Source organism: Anas platyrhynchos, chromosome 20 (genome assembly GCF_047663525.1).
Source record: "Anas platyrhynchos isolate ZD024472 breed Pekin duck chromosome 20, IASCAAS_PekinDuck_T2T, whole genome shotgun sequence".
NCBI lineage: Eukaryota > Metazoa > Chordata > Aves > Anseriformes > Anatidae > Anas > Anas platyrhynchos.
This window is the reverse complement of record NC_092606.1, coordinates 7,780,617-7,794,527: the sequence shown is the minus strand read 5'-3', so window position 1 is coordinate 7,794,527 and position 13,911 is coordinate 7,780,617. Positions and strand designations below refer to the sequence as shown.

The 13,911-nt window shown below is 53.9% G+C and overlaps 1 protein-coding gene across 11 annotated transcripts in view; it reads left to right on the top strand.

The window, feature by feature from the left end:
• Positions 1-13,911, top strand: part of CAMKK1 (calcium/calmodulin dependent protein kinase kinase 1) — an 85,947-nt gene that overhangs the window by 46,402 nt on the left and 25,634 nt on the right. For all 11 annotated transcript variants that reach the window (XM_072025952.1, XM_072025954.1, XM_072025953.1 and 8 more), the window contains 5 exons: positions 1,789-1,840; positions 2,366-2,499; positions 3,045-3,081; positions 4,796-4,817; positions 6,313-6,401. In XM_072025952.1, coding sequence (XP_071882053.1) covers positions 1,789-1,840; positions 2,366-2,499; positions 3,045-3,081; positions 4,796-4,817; positions 6,313-6,401 — 334 coding nt within the window. The remainder of the gene's footprint in view (positions 1-1,788; positions 1,841-2,365; positions 2,500-3,044; positions 3,082-4,795; positions 4,818-6,312; positions 6,402-13,911) is intronic.

The following is a 13,911-nucleotide window of genomic DNA, read 5'->3' as shown; positions in this document are numbered from 1 at the left end:
GTGAGCTTCAAGCTGCGGGGTGCTAGGAGGGAGAGCAGGAGCCTGAGCTAAGAAAGGCACGTAGAGAAGGGCACGGGGTTCCTGCTGCCTCTCAGAGGGCGATGCCACGGGCTGTGTCCATGTGGCACTCAGAAGGAGAGTGGGCACAGGGCACGTGTAGGGAAGTCTCCGAGGCTCCCTGTTTTCCTGAGGAAGCCGAAGCAATGCTTACCAGTGCGAAGGGAACATCCCTTGGCCTGGCTCTGAGCTGATTCTTTATCAGGAAGGCATCAGCTGAGTAATTAGCTCTGCCTGCCAGTGGAAATGTCGCTGGCACTTTGAGGCTGGGAGCCCAGAGGGGCGGTTTGCGGAGCAGCCCTGTGCCTGTTCATGCAGCCACAATTAGCAGGGAAGCCTCATCCCACCAGCTCCTGCTGTAATTAGTGAAGCTCCTCTGCCGTGTGCGCTCATCTCTGCTCCTCTGACAGTTCAGTGCCTCTGGCCTGCAGCACGACCAGGTTTGTTTCTGTCTGGGAGTGCAGGGGGCAGTTCCTCCTCTGAGCCAGCCCTGCTCGCGTGGTGGCAGCTACCCAGGCTTTGGAGGTGGTGTGAGCACGTCCAGAGCTCTTGTGCCCTCTGTTTCTGGCCACAAAAGCAGTTTGTGTCGTCATTAGAGCTCCTCTCTGTCCCTTATGCTTCCTTCCCCCCTTCCCAGAGCCTGCCCCAGGGCTGATGCAGCCGTAGCCGGGCGTTAGTTCAGCTCCTGGGGCTGGATTCCCCACAGAGTGGTGCAGCCGGGAGCTTCCTGCAGCAAACTGCGTCTTGGGGTTCTTGTTTCTCTGAACTCTGTTGCCAGAGGGCAGACAAGACCCAGGTGGCCAGGGCAGCAAGAGCAGCTCCAGGGAGCTCCCCAAAACATCTCGCTGACCTGCCCCTGCTGCGTGCATTAAATAGGGGCAGCGCACGCAGCCTGCCCCCGTGGCATTCGTGCACAAGTCCTTGGCATTTGACCGTGTCCCATGGGAGTCCTTAGCTAATTGTATCTCACCGGGCTCACCCTGCTGGGAACGAGAGGTTTGGATGCTTAATTAACGGGAGTAATCACCCCTGCGAGGGGATGGAGCCGTCCCCTGACGTGCTGCTCTCCTGGGCACCGCAGGGCTTTGGGAGCAGCCCTCGGAAAGGTTGTTAGTGCTCAGGGAGCTGGGGGCACAGCGGTGGGGCACACTGCACGTCCCCTGCATGGCTCTGGGACAGTGAGAAAGGCCTTACGGGGCAAAAAAAGGTCTGTGAGAAAGCACGAGGCCCCACTCAGAGCTGGGCTGGGGGCTGTGTCCTCACCTACCCCGGGCGTGTGGTGTAGGTTGAAGGGATGGTAGTGGCGTGGCTGTGATCCTCCAGCTCTTTGGCTTCGTAGACCTTCTGGCAAAGCAAAACATCAGGTGGAGTAGCCTGGAAGCTGCTCCAACCTGCAGCACGGCCATCACACCATCCAAAAAGCAAGGTCTGTAAAGCTCTGCTAGAGGAGCCCACCTCTTCCCTTAAGCTGTGGCCTGGAGTGCGGAAATCGGGCTCATTTTCTTCTGTCCAATTTAAAATAAATCAAACCCAGTTATTTTTTCCATGGGAAAAAGATAAAGGCGCTGCTGTTTGCTCCATTTCGGAAGGCCTGTGGCAGGGTGTGCCCGTGGTGGCCGTCTCTAACCAGGAGCCTCCTGCCCTGAGCCGAGCCGAGCCAGCCCCGGCCTCACAGCACCGAGTGTTGGGGCTCTCAGCTGGTTTTAACACTGCTTTTTCCTCTTCCTCCAGGCTATGAAAGTCCTCTCCAAGAAGAAGCTCCTGAAGCAGTACGGATTTCCACGTGGGTATCTCACCCTTGGAGGCCTGCTGTCCCCAGCCAGGCACACCCCTGCCTCACAGCGCTGCCTGCCGGGGCTGCGGGACGAAAGCTCCCCGGGGAGCTGGGGGCTGCTTAAAGTGCAGTAGTGAAAAGCCAGGCATGGATAAATTCAAAGCACTCAGTAATTAGGTTCCTGGCTTTGATTTTTGGAGTCTTTGAAGTGCTGGCTCATCCCATTCGCTACCTCTGAAGCCTGACAAAGTGCTGGGAGCTGGGCAGGGCAGGGCAGGGCAGGCCCCCTCCTCCCAGGGGCTCTTCTGCCCCCTTAGCACCCAGCCCCGGTGGCAGACAGAGCAGGCTGGGCAGCCAGCAGGAGCTGGTCTCAGTGTGGCTTGGCAATCCCTCTTCAGGGTGGGGACTGCAATGCTTTGGGGTGGTAATAGGGTGATGAGATCTTCCCCCGCAGCTGGGGAATCCTGCAGGGGGGCAGCAGCTGCTCTCTCCTGCATGCCAAGTGACTTCCTGACTCTGTTCTCACATCTGCAGGTCGGCCTCCTCCTAGAGGGTCTAAAGCATCCACTGGAGAGCAGCCAAAGCCGATGGCACCGCTGGACAGAGTCTATCAGGAAATAGCCATATTAAAGAAACTGGACCACGTCAACATCGTTAAGCTGATAGAGGTGAGCTACTGCTGCAGCCTACGCCGCACTGAAACAGATCTGGTTTGTCTTGTGGCAGGAGGACACTTCTCCAACTGCTCCTACTGCAGCCAAAATTGTTTTAAAACAGGCGTTCAACAGCTAGGTTGGTGATTTTGAGTAAGATCACAGAGTCGTGTATGACAAACTGACACACTTTGGTGCTGTGCTGAGTGAAGGCAGCTGGGTGTGCTGGTGGAAACAGCAGCAAGCTCTGAGCAGGCCTGGGAAGGTGCACACATGCCACGCTTCGTTTCTGGTTTTGATAATGGCTGAACTCAGACCAGGATAAGCAGTTTCTACAAATATAGGCAGAAACCCTTTTTTCCTGGTGACAGGAAAATTCGTGTCCTCCAACACCCTGCCCCCCTCTCAGGAATCTCTAAATATCAGCACAAGTCTTTCTTAATGCTCTGCAGCTCAGCACAGCACACAGGGAGCAGTAAGATGTTGTTTGATTAAAAACAACTCTTTCCGTGCTGTTTTCTTACTCCCCTCTCCCCTTATCTCTCTGTTATCAATTGCAGGTCCTCGATGATCCTGCAGAGGACAACTTGTACATGGGTACGTGAGTCCTTACACGCTAACAGAACCGTCCGGGCTTTAGACCTAGTGGTGCAAGTAACTCGTGCTGGGACTCGGGGTCAGTACCAGGAGGAAACTTGTACCAACTTGAGCAGAGGTATTTCTTCTGAACAGTTAAACACCTGTAAGGGCAGCTGAACTGGCAGGGCTACAGAGCTGCACGCGTCCCCTTAACATAATGGCACTACAAAGGTGTGACCGCAGCTCTGCCCTCCCCTCTGTGTATGCCAGAGCCAGGAGAGAAGGGAAAGGTGCAGGAGAGCTTCTTGTTCTCTCAGTCTGAGGTCCATCTCTCCGAACGCTGTGGATATTGGTGGTGACTGAAGAAAGCTGTCTCAGGATGTTCCCTGTGCCCCCTGCAGACACGCTCACCTCCTGATGAGCCTTGAGACCTTCTTAGCCTAATCCTTACCTTGGTGTCCCGATGGAAGGTCGCAGCTGACTCTGCATTTATGCCAGGGGTGGGAAAGTGCCCTCCATCCTGTCTTCCTCTCCCTAAAACCTTGGGGGTGCCCCAATTTGGGCAAAACCCCCAGGGACAGGCCTGGGAAGATCTAGGGTGCAGAGCTGCTGAGATGGAGACGTCTGCCCTTGTTAAATCTCTGCTCACTGGTAGTGTTCCCTGATGAGACAGGCTTAAAGGCTGCTTCTCGTGAAATAATTATGGGATGCTTTTTAAGCTGCTTCTGCAAGGCATCTCTGCCTAGCAAGTGAAGCCGTTTGCCTCTGAAGGGCCAGCCTTGCTGCTGTCAGAGCCCCGTGGGCCTAGTGTGGAGCCCCATAGCCCTAGCGTAGTGCTGGGTGCTTTTGGCTTCTGCAGGGCAGGAGCTGGGTGACACTAAATGTCTGCTTTAGTTTGTAGAAGGAGGCAGAACTTCCTCAGCTAGCCTGCAGCTGGCTCCCAAGGCAGTGTTCCCCTCACCGCTGCTGTCATGCTCCCTGTGGTTTTGTACCCCAGCTTTTTGGGAGTTGAGCGGGGCAGGGGCTGCAGAGGAACGTTTCCCTTCCGAGGGAGCCAAGGGGCCCAGCCTGGGTCTAGGAGACTTCAAACATCTTCCTTGGTTTTCTGCAAGTTGCTTCATATCCTAGCATTGCTACCAAGCAGTACTTGGTAAAACCCCAGTAACTGCTGCCACAGGACCAGAAAAAAACCCAGGGCTGGGGCAAGTCCCCATTTAACCCCTGCTCAGACACACAAACCCACATGCCCTACAAGCCTCAACTGATGCCAATAAACCCTCTGCAATTGCCCCTGCCAGGGAGCATTTACCTCTCTGATAGTGGTGTAGCTGTGCTGCTGAGTGACACAGCTGAAATGGAGCAATGTGTTCTCACAGCATCTCCTTTGGTATCAGCAATTTAGCAGAAATCTCACACCAAACACCCTCCCCGGAGGTACTGAACGAGGCAGGGCTCAAACCAGCCAGGGCTGACACCGGGAACAGCAGAAGTGTGGTTGGTAAATTAGCACCCGCTGCCTCCCTGGCAGGAGGTGGGGAGATTTGTCTTTGAAGAGATGAATATTTTCATTTTGCATCCCCTGGTGTCCTTGTCATGTGGGAAGAAAGAAAGGTGAGGGAGATAAATTGATTTAGCAGGTAGGGGAAGGGATGTGTTTTATAGGTGCTAAAATATGAATAAGCCTGGTTCTCTCTTCTGCGATTCATTCATGGTTTGATTTCCTTCCTTGCAGTGTTTGACCTCCTAAGGAAAGGGTAAGTAGTCCTCCTGGGAACGCTTTTGTTGAAATTTCTGGTGTTGACTGTTAGCTTCCTGGGTGAAATGGGGATTTCCATGTGCACAGTGGGGCACAGCGCTGGCTGCAGGCAGGTGAGAGCAGAGCTCCAGCTGCAGTTGCCTTCGCACCCTTCCAGCCGGGGGGGATGCTGTGGGATGTAATGGGCTGGGAGGAAATGCCCTGCTGTCAGGCTTTGCTCCAGAACACAAAGGTGGTGCCACACCCCTATTAGATGCCTGGGAGAAAAGCTTTTTTAGGGCATGCAGCACTGGGGTAGCAGCCCCGTTGTAGCTTCCTCTGATGTAGGGCTCAGAAGTTCCATCAGCGTTCACTTGCCCCCTGCCTCACTTTGCCCCCAGCATTAATATATCACAGGAGGCTGTTTTGGTGGCACATTTCCCCAGCAGGAGCAGGGATAAGGCAGCGGGAGTCCCCTCACCACCTCTTGCTGCACCTGGGCTGGGTCTGCAGCTCTGCGCTCACAGCAAGGTTGGGAGAGCTGAGCGTAGGGTGGGGGAGATCCCCCAAGGGCTTGCTTCTCTCTCTAGCCCCGTGAACGAGCCTCCTGCACGCCGCCAGCTCCGGCAGGTTGCTGGTGAGAGGCTCCCAGTCTCCCTGGTGACCGGGCTGCTGACTCTCCAGGAGGAGAGGGGGAGAAAAAACCTCCTGTAATCAGCCGGGGCCAGGGAACGTGCTGCCTGGCCATGCACAGCCTGCCCGCCCCTAGCAGAAGGCAATTAGACCCCATTAGCAGCTCTGCCAGTCCTCACTCACATCATCAGCAGAAAAATGTGCAGGAGGAGGGAGGGAAGGCAGTGGTTAGAGAAAAGTGAATGGGAGATGGTCGTCTGCCAAAGGCAGCAGGGGGGCAGAGGGGAACGCTGCCTGCAGGTTCTGCTGCTGCTCGCTGAGGGGAAGAGCCCCAGAGCCGGGTTTTGGTGATGGGTTCTTCTTGGCCAGGGTTTGACGTGCAGGGACGGTGTCTGAGGAGCACTCATTTAAACCTAGCCTGCTCAGTGGGTGTGTGTCCAAATGCAAGGTTCGGGGTCAAGCTGCTGAGCAGAATTAACCCCACGGCGCAGCGAAGCCCTGAGCTCCTGCTGCTCGTCTGCTGGGGGGCACGAGATGCTGAACAAGATGCTGAGGAGCACAAGATGCTGATGCGGGGACACCCAAAGGGAAGGGGAGAAGCTGCTGACCTGCAGTTAATCCTGGTGTTAGTGAGGACCTTGTGGCTCACACCTCACAGGGCAGTGCGGGGCAAAACCCCACGGCCTCTCTGAGTCCCAGGAGCCCTCGGAGCTCCCTGAGGGTCTGAAGCAGAGGGACCGCTCCTGGACCTTGGTCCTGGACCTGCTGGGAGCCCACCCCTCACTGCTGGGGCCGAAATGATGCAGAATGAGCCTAAAACCCCAGCAGTGAGTGTTGCTGCCATTTTGCAAAGGACTTACTGCCCTCCCTCCTCCCAACAGGCCTGTGATGGAGGTGCCCAGCGAGCAGCCCTTCAGCGAGGACCAGGCCCGGCTCTACTTCCGAGACATCGTCCTGGGCATCGAGTACTGTGAGTACCTCCACCACTGATGGCCCTCCACAGAGCGCGTGGGTCAGCCTCCTGGTGGGCCAGGGAGAAACCCCTCAGCAGCAGGGGGCTGGCAAACGAGCCAGCGAGGTCCCCCCTGACTGCAGGTGCCAGCTGGTGGCTGTGCTCAGCTCGGGTTTGTCAGGCTGTAACGCCGATGCCAGGATCACGCACTCCTTGGAAAGGACTTTGGGAAAACAGTGGCTTGCTTTTTTCTTATCTCTTTTTGGAGATAGACTTTGAAAGCAATGGCAAAGCTAGGAAAGAGGCGTTTGTAGTGACGTGGACTGAGTCAGGAGCTTCAGCCGGGACAAATCGCTGTCTCCAGCTTGGCAGGGGCAGCAGTCCCAGCAGCAGCAGTGAGAGTTGGCTGGTGCTTCCCTCGTGCACCCTGACAGAGCTGCTGTGTCCGTGTAACCCCTCACGCTCTGCAGCAAGGGCTGCGAGGCTGCTGGGTGGTGCCTTTTGCTCACTGCTGAGCTGCAAACCTTGTGCTGCAGGTTTCATAGAATCATTAGGGTTGGAAAATCATTAGGGTTTCATGTCTGGCCTTCTCTTATGACCTGTGCCTGCAGTGGGAGGATGCCCATTAAGTTGCCCGGGTGCTTTCTTTTCTATTAATAGGCCTCTGAGAGTAACACGTGCAGCAGAGCTGGGCAGTTATGGGTGCAGGACACGTCCGTAGCACCCATGGGGTTGAGGGTCACAGAGCGTGGTGCTTTGTGGTCTGACTGCTGGCGTTACTCCCTTGCTGCTTCTAAACATTGCACTGCACATTCTCACTCCTTCCGAGCCTCAGTACCGGCATTGTGTGCAGGCCAGAAGGTACAGCTCTGATCCTCCACTGGTCACCCACACTCGCCTAAACCTTCTCTTCCAGAAGAAGGTCCCCGTGTAGCACAGCCTCGTGTGAGAGATGTAACCACGAGTTGTCTGGGCTGCAGCCACAGCTCGTGTACCCGCTGGGCACGTTGTGGTGCTGGTGAACAGCACTTGGCATTTTTTGATTCTCCTGTCTTTGTTGTAGCTCCTGGCTTTCCACAGTGTTTGGTGATCTCACCATTGACTGGTTTCTCTGAACATTGATGGACTAAAGAATTGGCCATGGTTGGATGGCTGAGTGGGAGGAGGAAGAGCCAATAGAACTTTTTCAGAGGGAACTCTTGCCTCACAAATCTGTTAGCTTTCCAGAGGAGTCAGCAAAAACATAGATAAGGTGATCCTGTCACTACAACACACGTGAACAACCAAGCAGCTTTATGAGCTTCTGCTAACAGATCCAATCAGGAGAAACTAAGTCGTCTTGGCTGGCTGACCTCTTCTGGATTAATAACTAGTCAGATGATCAGGCAAGTAGGTACACAGTGGAGAGAGGTCACTAGTGCAGTTCAACTGGAATCCGTAACGTGGCCTGGGCTGTTCAATATGTTCCTAACGACCAGAAATAGGATGGAGTGCAATATGGGAGGCTGGTGGCGATACCTCCTTGAGGATAGTCATTGTTAGAGCTGACTGGCGGGAGGATGCCGTGGTACTGAGTGCTGGTACGGTAAAATGGCAGATACAAATCCATGCTGCTGAATGCAGGGTAATGTCTGAGGGGGAGAAACAGCACTAAAAATATGTACATCGTGACGGGCTCCAAATGAGCTGTTCTCACTCGGTCTTCATTTGGGAGAGTTCTCTTCAAAATGCCAGCCCATTACTTAGTGACAGTCAACAGAGCTAGCAGGATTTGGGGAATTATTGGGAATGAAATAAAGAAGAAAACAGAAAATATCATTATGCAGTTGTTTGGATGTGTAAGAGCTCTTAGACACGAGCAGGGAATACCGTGAATGCTGTGTGCAGTTGTGCTCAGCCTGTCTCAGAAACCGCTCTCTAGAGCTAAGAATAGCACAGAAGGGGTGATCGGGATGATCCCATACAGAGGGGTGAGATTAAAGAACTTCAGTTTTAAAAATTATCACAGGATACGTACGGGAGAGGCTTATAAAACCCTCTGTGTCAGGGAAGAGGTGAACACGGAATGAATCTTCTCTGACGAAAGAACCGAGGGGTAGCAAACAAAATAATTAGGCAGCAAGTTGAAAACAGAAGGAATTACTTTCATACAGCAGGTAATTAAACCCTGACATTTATTGCTAGATGAGACGGCAAGTGCCAGAACGGAACAGGCTCAGACGAGATGAGACAGCTCTGTAGGAGAAAGGAGAATCGAGGGCTGTTCCATGGGAGAAGGCAGGCGGTTTGCCACTGGCAACGCGGGTACTGTACGTGTTGCATCTGTCTTCATAAAGCTCTTCCCCCGGCTACTGACCCTGGCAGGAGACTGGGTGTTGGGGTGGGTGTTGGGGTGGGTGTTGGGGTGGGTGGGCCCCTGCTTTAGGGGGCTGCATCCTCAGCTCTCCTCCAGCAGCTTCTCTACACCATGCACAGGTTATGGCTGCGCTCACCCTAGGGTTAATTGTGGGGTAATTGTGCTGTGCCCAGCTCCCTGAGGCTGACCTAGGTCAGCTTGGCATCTCTCAGGCGTGGCGACTTTTAAAATATCTGGCTTACTTGCATGATTCTGGAGGCAAATCTGAAGTCAGGGCAGCCAGCAGGGCGGGCCGAGGCCGTTTAATCAAGCAGGTGTCATCCCCAGTCACTGAGCAGCATGTGAAGCGTGAAAGGCCAGCCGCCTGTGAGCCGGAGAGCTGTGCTGCATCCTGGTGTGCTTCGAGGTGAGAGGTTCTTCAGCTGGCTCAACCTCCGTAAATGCTTGTTTCTCTCACAAACGAGAGGGAATTATTTCAAATGTGCTTTCAAAGAGCCAGCATGCGGCTGCGTCGAACATGAAAGGAACAGTTCGTGCTGCTGTCGTGCCTTGGGCCATGTCTGCTTTCGTTCTGCCAAATCTCAGGTGGCCCCTGCAAGCTCAGCAGCTCCCCAGAGTCAGAGCCAGCCCCTCGCTTTCCCAAGGCTTTCATTCAAGTTTTCAGCAGGTTTCAAACACCTGCAGGGAGCAAGACGAGCATGACGGACCTTGCCAAAGCAGAGGAGGGCAGTTTGCAGTGCGCTGCTCCATCCCCACACCGAGATGCAGCACCACCTCACCTGGCTTGTCTGACCTCACCGCGAGGTGGCTGGGAATGCAGTCACTGCTCTCCTGTGACAGGCCAGAAGCTTCCATCTGCTGAAAGCTGCCATAAACAGTCAGGTCACCCCTGGAAGTCAGTGGAAATGCATATATGAATGGGAATGGGGAGCTCAGGACTGCTTTGCAGTAGAGTTTGAAGGGCAAGGACTACAGCTTTTTGATTCTCATCAGTATTCACGCTATAGCAGAACCTGTGTGCCTCGGCAGGGAGATCCAGGCTGTGCTGTGCTGGATGCTGCTGGCGCTGCAGTAGGCACCAGAAGAAAGTTTAGTTTAGAAGACAAGCCAAAAAAAAAGTTTGTGTTTCCTTAGGCAGGGAGGATGGATCTGGGCAATAAATTATAGGATGCCCAAGCACTCACAGCAACGGGAACAATGGGATGCTTCGTTTGGGGCTATTGAGTAAGCACTTACTTTATTAGCAAATGAAAGTTAAAAATGGTGTTGTCTCAGAACTGGTGGGTAAATGCACGGCAATTACTGTGTAATTACAGGGGGAAAGTGCACCGTTTGTGCACGCTGAAGGAGAAGTGTTGCCAGGCAATCTAGAGATTGCAAGGTAATTTTAATGTAAGCATACATAATTGTTAGGTAATTTGGGGGAGTCGATAACCATGCAGCTGCTAGAAGCTCGCAGGCGTCACAGCAGCAAATGCAGCCTTGCTGGCTGGGTTTTTATTAAATTAGCAGCTGCAAAGTGGCTTCCTGTCGGAGCCTGCATTAATCCAGGCCGTGTGCGGTGCAGGGAGGTGGCTGCAGAGGCCAGGCAGGTGGGAAATGTGCGCTGGACTTCACAAGTGCAGGGGGTGGTGCATAGTCACTGCCTGTCTGCAGGGAGCAGGCTGCTCACGACGCTTGTCTGTTGGTTCAGCAGCCCTGGGGAGAAGCATCTGGAGGAGACTGGTCAGTGTGATGAGAGCAGGTGGGAAGTCTGTGGGTTGTAGGCTCCTGAGAGGCAGGGAGGGATGCCCCAAGCAGAGCCAGGCTTCTTGGGAAAGCCCCTCAGCCTGGGATGGCACAGGGCCACCTTGCTTTGTCAGCTGAGCTTCTATTTGTAGTAAGTTTCATGCTAGGAAGTGCACTCTGCTTATAAACACGGTCTCAGCCTCATTGAACCATCAAGGTGTGAGAGGAGGGGAGGTGTGCCCAGGTCAGTGTCCCTTCCTCCGGTCCCTTAGCTGCTGGGAAAATATTTTAGCTGAAGTGTGGTAACGTTGCCAGTTCGCCTGCTGTGGTTTTGTGCATGTCCTAAACCTGTGCTCTGTGCAGACTGCTTCAGGAGTCATTTAGGCACGTGCACGCTTTAATTCACATCCTAGTGATGGGGCCAAAAAGGAAAGTGCTCCTCCTCCTGCTTGCAAGACTTCCCCAGTACCAATGGTGCTGAAGGCACCCTCGTGAAGCGTGGAGGCAGTGTGCTGTAAGTGCCCCTGGAGTGGTAATTAAACAACGTACTTAAGTGTTTTGGGTAGAAAAGTTTTGCTGGATTATCCGTGTCGTTAAGTACAGCGGGTGCCTAAGTGGCTCTGAATTGGGGCTCCGTGCAGTTGCCTCCCTTCCCTCTTGTAACTTGCCTCTCGCAGTGCTTGTCTGGGGTTCTTTAAGCTTCAGTCTCCCTCCTGGAAAGGCAAATTTCGCATTCCTAATGACGCTCAGCAGGAATGGATGTGCTGGGAGGGGAGGAGTCCCTGGAGGAGTCACAGCCACAGCAGGAGTTGATCCCAAAGGCTGGATGGTGAGCGGGGAGCTCTGCAGGGCCGGGCAGCTGTATGGGGTCAGCCGAGGTGCCTTGCACCCAGACCCGTGCTCAGCCACAGCTGGGCTCCCAGCACCCGTGGCTCGGGCATTTCCTCAGCCAGAGATTGTTTTTTTTATCTAACAGCCTGTGATGTTTGTTTTTTTTTTTCCACTAATGTGTTCGGTCCCTTTTTAAGCTTGTGTAAATCTCCAGCATCTGCTACCTGCTTACACGCTGCGGGAAGCAGCCCCTTCCTGGGGCTGAGTCTGCTCCTGCAGGTTTCAGCCGGTACCAGGAGTGAACAGAAAGAATCTCGCCCTGCCCATGCCCCCCCTGGTTTTATAAACCTCCATCACATCTTGCGTCAGGGGTGTCTTTTGGAGGCTGCAGAGTCTTCATCTCTTTAACCAATGTTGCAAAGCCAAGTGTCCTGCCAGCCCTTGAGCATCCATTAGGAAAAGCTAGCGATTCTGAGCCCCCCAGGCCTTATTAATGACAGCACTACGGAATTTCAGAGTTGTTTTCTACAGTAAATGTGGCTGAAAATGCTAACTGTAGGATTTACTGTCTCCCTCCCCCCATTAAAGCCTGCAGTTTCTCCAGAGAAGGACAGGTCTCCTGCTGTGCTCTGCTTACTGCTTTGCTCCTGATACCTTGGCTGTGGTGATAGCCAAATACAGGCTGGACTTCTTGAAGGCAGTGAAGTTTCCTTCTGGGCTGATATTTAAGAACCCCACGGTGAGTTTGCTGAAGTGCCGGCGTGTTTGGCGTGACGCCGCTGTGCTCTGGCAGCTGACCAGTGGAAGTACAGGTGAAACGTGTAATGGGAGGGTTTTCTGCCATTGTTAGGCTGCTGTCTGCTGGCAAGAAATGTTTTTTTTTGTTGTGAGCAGGCAGTTGGTTCAACAGGAGGAGCAGACACCTGAAACTCTTCTCCAGCGGTGGGAGGTGGACGCTGAGGTACGGGGGAGAAGTGATGAGGGGTGTGCCAGGGGTATCCTAGTTTGGGTTCAGGACTGGGACAGGAGTAGTTTTATTTAGTAAGAGCCTTTTGTTTAGTAAGGCATAAGAATAAGCAAACGGAAGGTCTGAGCCCAGCCCTGACAGTAACCAGGAGCAGCCACTTAGCGCAGAGCAAGCACGCAAGCTTGACCCAGGGGAAAACCCTGCTGACTCGCATAGTCAAGATGAAGCACAGAGGCCATCCCTTCTGCTATTTAGCTGCAAGCTAATTACTCCGTCTGGCTCATGAGATGCTGAAGCAATTGCTGTCAGCGTGGCTAAGGGGAAGAAAAAAATATTTTCTCCCACGTTCTGTAGAAAAAGCACAATTTCCCTGCTGCCACTGTGCCTAGGGATGCTAAGGGTAGCAGTTCTGGTCCTGTGTGCAGAGGAATGCTTGTATGGGTTCAAGGGAGGGTTGCATACACAGCTAGAGGCATCGGGAAGTTACCTTTCCAGGATCAGTTCTCTGCTGCACACCCATACAAATGCCTGGGAAGCTCTGGTCCTGGTGTGCTAAGCCTGGAGCAATAACGAGACGCCTGACATGCTGATCAAAGCCACCTGTCCTGAGATAAGACTTAATCTACTCAGTCATCAATCTGTGAGTCTAATTTCCATTATCTTAAAAGGAAAGTTAAGCAAATAAATCAACAGCCAAGTAAACACAGGCTTCTGGCTTCTGAAGGATATCGACTGCAACGTGAGCCAGAGGTGGGGGCTATCCGGCGGCAGTGCTGTAGGTGGGTTTGGGCTGTTTGGCTCTTGGCAGGGGTGAGCTCCTCAGGCCTTGTGTTGGCAAGGCCCAGCAGAGATTTGTTCCATCACCAACCCATGATGGAGATCAGGTGGGTTCCCAGCCTGCTGTGCTCTCCTGTGACCTCCCAGCGAGCTCCTTAACCCAGCTGTGCCTCCTTCCTGGGTGAGCTGGGGACCTGCTCCCTCCCCGTCCCTGTGTGGTGCCTGCACAGGTTGGTGCCCCCTTCACACCCAGCGTGTCGAGGGGCAGCTTCTGAGCTGCGGGGAGCTGGGTGTTGTGAGTGACACCACCAGGAGGGGGACAGGTTTGTGTTTTGTCACGGACAGGGCAGCTCTGTCTAGATACAAACGTGCTGATGTGGTTAGAGGAGAGGTGTAAAGGCAGCCCGAGTGACTCCATAACACGCTGTCCCAGCTGGGAGGGCTGAGGATCCCTCCCTCAAACCAGCAGGGCAGTGGGACTCATCCATCAGGCTCTACTTTAAAGGCCTTGGTCAGCAACACATTGAAGTGACAGAGGTTTGATGGGTGCAGCAAGAGGCCAGTGGCAAAGTGGTGAATAGGGAAAATCAGGCCCAGGATCCCCACCTGAGCCCACAAACAGGACCCCTGAAATGAGCGGAGTGGGGGAAGGAAACACCCAACTGCATCCATTCCCCTGGCTCTGTGCGGAGCTCTGCAGACAAGCCGGGAGGCTCGCCTCGAAGAGCAGCCTCTGGTTTAGACTCTGGATCCTGCAGCAGCTTCCTTGGGAGGGTGTTAAATCATTTCTTTGCTACAGGAGTGATGTGAGCGTAATACTAAGCAGATTCTGCAGTAGCACCATATGGGTTGCTTTTGCCCTTGGATGG